This window comes from Oncorhynchus mykiss, chromosome 30 (genome assembly GCF_013265735.2).
Source record: "Oncorhynchus mykiss isolate Arlee chromosome 30, USDA_OmykA_1.1, whole genome shotgun sequence".
Lineage (NCBI taxonomy): Eukaryota > Metazoa > Chordata > Actinopteri > Salmoniformes > Salmonidae > Oncorhynchus > Oncorhynchus mykiss.
In genome coordinates this window covers 45,305,042-45,308,837 of record NC_050570.1, presented here as the reverse complement: position 1 = coordinate 45,308,837, position 3,796 = coordinate 45,305,042, and the positions used below count along the sequence as shown (strand labels likewise).

The 3,796-nt window shown below is 45.4% G+C and overlaps 1 protein-coding gene across 1 annotated transcript; it reads right to left on the bottom strand.

Moving 5' to 3' along the window:
* Positions 1-1,007: 1,007 nt before the first annotated feature.
* On the bottom strand, positions 1,008-3,324 carry LOC110521918 (ATP-sensitive inward rectifier potassium channel 12). The gene has a single exon (XM_021599878.2). The coding sequence runs from the start codon at positions 3,139-3,141 to the stop codon at positions 1,843-1,845; it is 1,299 nt and encodes a 432-aa protein (XP_021455553.2). The 5' UTR covers positions 3,142-3,324; the 3' UTR covers positions 1,008-1,842.
* Positions 3,325-3,796: the final 472 nt, after the last annotated feature.

Sequence of the window (3,796 nt, the reverse complement as noted above, 5' to 3'; positions counted from 1 at the left end):
ACAACACTGTGTACTACTCTCTTCACAGAACAGTGCAAACTGGCTCTAACCAGAATAAAAAAAGAGGAGTGGGAGGCCCCGGTGCACAACTGAGCAAGAGGAAAAGTACATTAGAGTGCCTAGTTTGAGAAACAGACGCCTCACACGCCTCTAGGCAGTTGCAAAGAAAAATCCATATCTCAGACTGGTCAATAAAAATATAATATTAAGATGGGCAAAAGAACACAGACACTGGACAGAGGAACTCTGCCTAGAAGGCCAGCATCCTGGAGTCGCCTCTTTGCTGTTGAAGTTGAGACTGGTGTTTTGCGGGTACTATTTAATGAAGCTGCCAGTTGAGGACTTGTGAGGCGTCTGTTTCTCAAACTAGACACTCTAATGTACTTGTCCTCTTGCTCAGTTGTGCACCGGGGCCTCCCACTCCTTCTTCTATTCTGGTTAGGGCCAGTTTGCGCTGTTCTGTGAATGGAGTAGTACATAGCCTTGTACGAGATCTTCAGTTTCTTAGCAATTTCTTGCATGGAATAACCTTCATTTCTCAGAACAAGAATAGACTGATGAGTTTCAGAAGAAAATACTTTGTTTCTCGCCATTTTGAGCCTGTAATCGAACCCACAAATGCTGATGCTCCAGATACTCAACTAGTCTAAAGAAGGCCAGTTGTATTTCTTCTTTAATAAGGACAACAGTTTTCAGCTGTGCTAACGTAATGGCAAAAGGGGTTTCTAATGATCAATTAGCCTTTTAAAATGATCAACTTGAATTAGCTAACACAACGTGCCATTGGAACACAGGAGTGATGGTTGCTGATAATGGGTCTCTGTGTGCCTATGTAGATATTCCATAAAAAATCTGCCGTTTACAGCTACAATAGTCATTTACAACATTAACAATGACTACACCGTATTTCTGATCAATTATTGTTATTTTAAAGAACAAGACATATGCTTTTCTTTCAAAAACAAGGACATTTCTAAGTGACCCCAAACTTTTGAACGGTAGTGTAGGTTCCCAGTAATATAACAAAAGCTACTTTCATAATATAAATTGTTTACTTTCTAAGTGATTCAAATGGCATAGAAATGCAAAATACACAATGCACATTTATGCATTTAATCACTGTATTTTTCCAATGTGAAGGTTATGTTTCATATATTTTTCAAATAGCTAATTAGCTGCAGGCAATATTTATGGAAAGCACCTTTAAAACTACAGGTGTGCATATAGAAAATGTTTAGCTAAACATCAGTAGGTATCCAGTGTTTCTATTTCCAACACACTCTCCCTCGTTGACTGACTCCGTAAACTACAATACAGGGCCGTTATAAGAATCCCCCAAAATACCCTCTTGATCTGTTGGAAATACTTCACACACTTTACTACGAAATCTCTCTATATTTTTTTTTATAGCTAAGATATTATTTCCTAATAGACAATGAATATTGCATTATATAAAGCTCCTGGATAACTTATTTGTATTGCTTTTAATCTTTTTAAATGAATTTCTTATTAACACTTTGTTCTAGCTAGCTATTTGTGAAGGTAGCTATCAAGTAAACCTCAAACTATCTCATGACCAAAATATTTCAAGTTTTCCTAAAGAGAGAGAGGGGTCTTTTTATGAACGTTCCTGTTATTCCATGCTATGAGGAAGCAGCACTGCTGTCTCCACTCCTGGCTGTTTCTAGTCTGACTAGAGTGATTTCCTCTTTCCTTATGGTTGTAGCGTGATGCTAACAAGTCATGGTTTTTATATGGCACTTGCATTACTCTGCATGTATTCACATGGAAAACAACCGGCTAGAACTGAGTAACAAGAAAAATATTGTCAAAGGTCTAAGGTCATATCTCTGATTCTCTATGATATGACCTCTGGTCTAGGCCGACGGTGGCCTCCAGTCTCTCTAGCTCTGGCACCCTGTCCATATCCTGCTTCCCCTCCTCATCCTCTTCCTCGTCCCGGCTGATAAAAGCCAGCTCATTCTCATAGCAGAAAGAGTTGGTGGGTGTAGGATCCTTGTCCTCGTCCTCTATCTCCGCCATGTCCTTGGCACTGCACTGGGGGGTGGACGGCACCTCAAAGGTTTTGTGGAAGTGAGCGTAATCCACTTTGTACTGGCTCTTCTCCTCGAAGACGACAGGCTCAAAGCGGTGACCCCACAGGATCTCTGAGGACAGGTAGGAGCTGCGAGCTTGCGCTGTCATGGCTGTGGCTTCCACCATCCCTTCAAGTATCACCACTATCTCAAAGTCAGACAACTCTAGATCCTGCTTGCTGATGCCAAACAGGGGGCTTTCCTCATCAATCTCGTGCACAATGGTGAGCGGGGAGACCAGGAAGATGCGGTCGATGCCCATGTCATACCCTACGTTGATGTCGATCTGGTCCAGGGGGATGTACTCACCCTCCTCGGTGATGCGAGGTTTGATGAGCTGGGCCCGGACGTGGGCCTCCACCATGTGGCTCTTCCTCAAGTTGCCCACCCTCCACATAAGGCACAGCTTCCCGTCACGCATGGCGATCACTGCATTGTTGCTGAAAAGCAGCGTCTCTGCACGCTTCTTAGGCCGCGCCATCTTGGCTAAGATGGCGCCGATCATGAAGGAGTCGATGATGCAGCCGAAGATGGACTGGAAGACCACCATGAAGACAGCCGAGGGGCACTCCTCCGTCACGCAGCGGAAGCCATAACCAATGGTGGTCTGGGTCTCCACAGAGAACAGGAAGGCGGCCACGAAGCTGTTGACCTGCAGGACGCAGGGGCTGAAGTTATCGTCTCCACCACCCGGGTTGTCCATATCCCCGTGAAGCAAAGCGATGACCCAGAAGGCCAGGCCGAATGCCAGCCAGGACACCACAAACACCAGTGTGAACATCAGGAACATCCAGCGCCAGCGGATGTCCACACATGTGGTGAAGATGTCTGACATGTAGCGCTGCGACTTCTCGTCCATGTGCGAGAAGCGCACATTGCACTGGCCATTCTTGTTCACGAAGCGACTGCGGCACTTGCGGCGCATCGTGTGGATCTTGCCGTTGCCGAAGCCGTTGCCCATTGTGACAGCAGGCATGGCACCGAGACGCAGGCCTTCTTCCTCCGAGGACACGATGCTGTAGCTGTGCGCCCCGACCACACTCATAACCGTGCCAGACTCAGCTAGTGGGGCACCAGAGAGTCGCTGCTCCAACTCAACAGACAGAGTGGTAGTCAAGATGCGGGAAATAGCACTGGGGATCACAGGAAATGGCTACAGGCAGAAGGGGGTTCTGCCAAAACAGATCTCTGTCCAAGTGGGCCAAATGGGTCCTAGACACACCCTTCCTGACCTGAGGAGACGAGAGAAGCCAGAGGTTAGTCTACTACACACAAGATCCTGATATTATCTACTGTTTGTATGATAAAAAAATGAAACAATTGAAATATCTAAAACATTGATGTGTGTTCTATATGCAACACTTCAAAAAAAATGAAGCTATTACACGCAGGCCATGTTAAACAACACCCCTCCCATTCTGCCTCAAAGACTCATCTACTCAGCGGCATTTTAAGTGTTTTATCACTACAATGGTGTGGTGCGTAGTACTCCATCACTTTGGGCTTGGTGCACCTTAGTAGCAGCAGATGTTGCTAATTAAACCAAGTTCACACTCTCTCTTGTGAAAATGGTAAGCAGCCATTCAGCTGGGGTCCTGGTCTTGAGGATTATAATAGTAGTTTTTAAACTCCCCAGTAGACTAGTTCTGTGTCCCAAATTAAACCCTAAACCCTATTTATAGTAACCTCCCACCACCACC

Coding starts and splice junctions, on each gene's coding strand:
- LOC110521918 (XM_021599878.2), bottom strand. CDS start 3,141: ATGAGTGTGGTCGGGGCGCACAGCTACAGCATCGTGTCCTCGGAGGAA.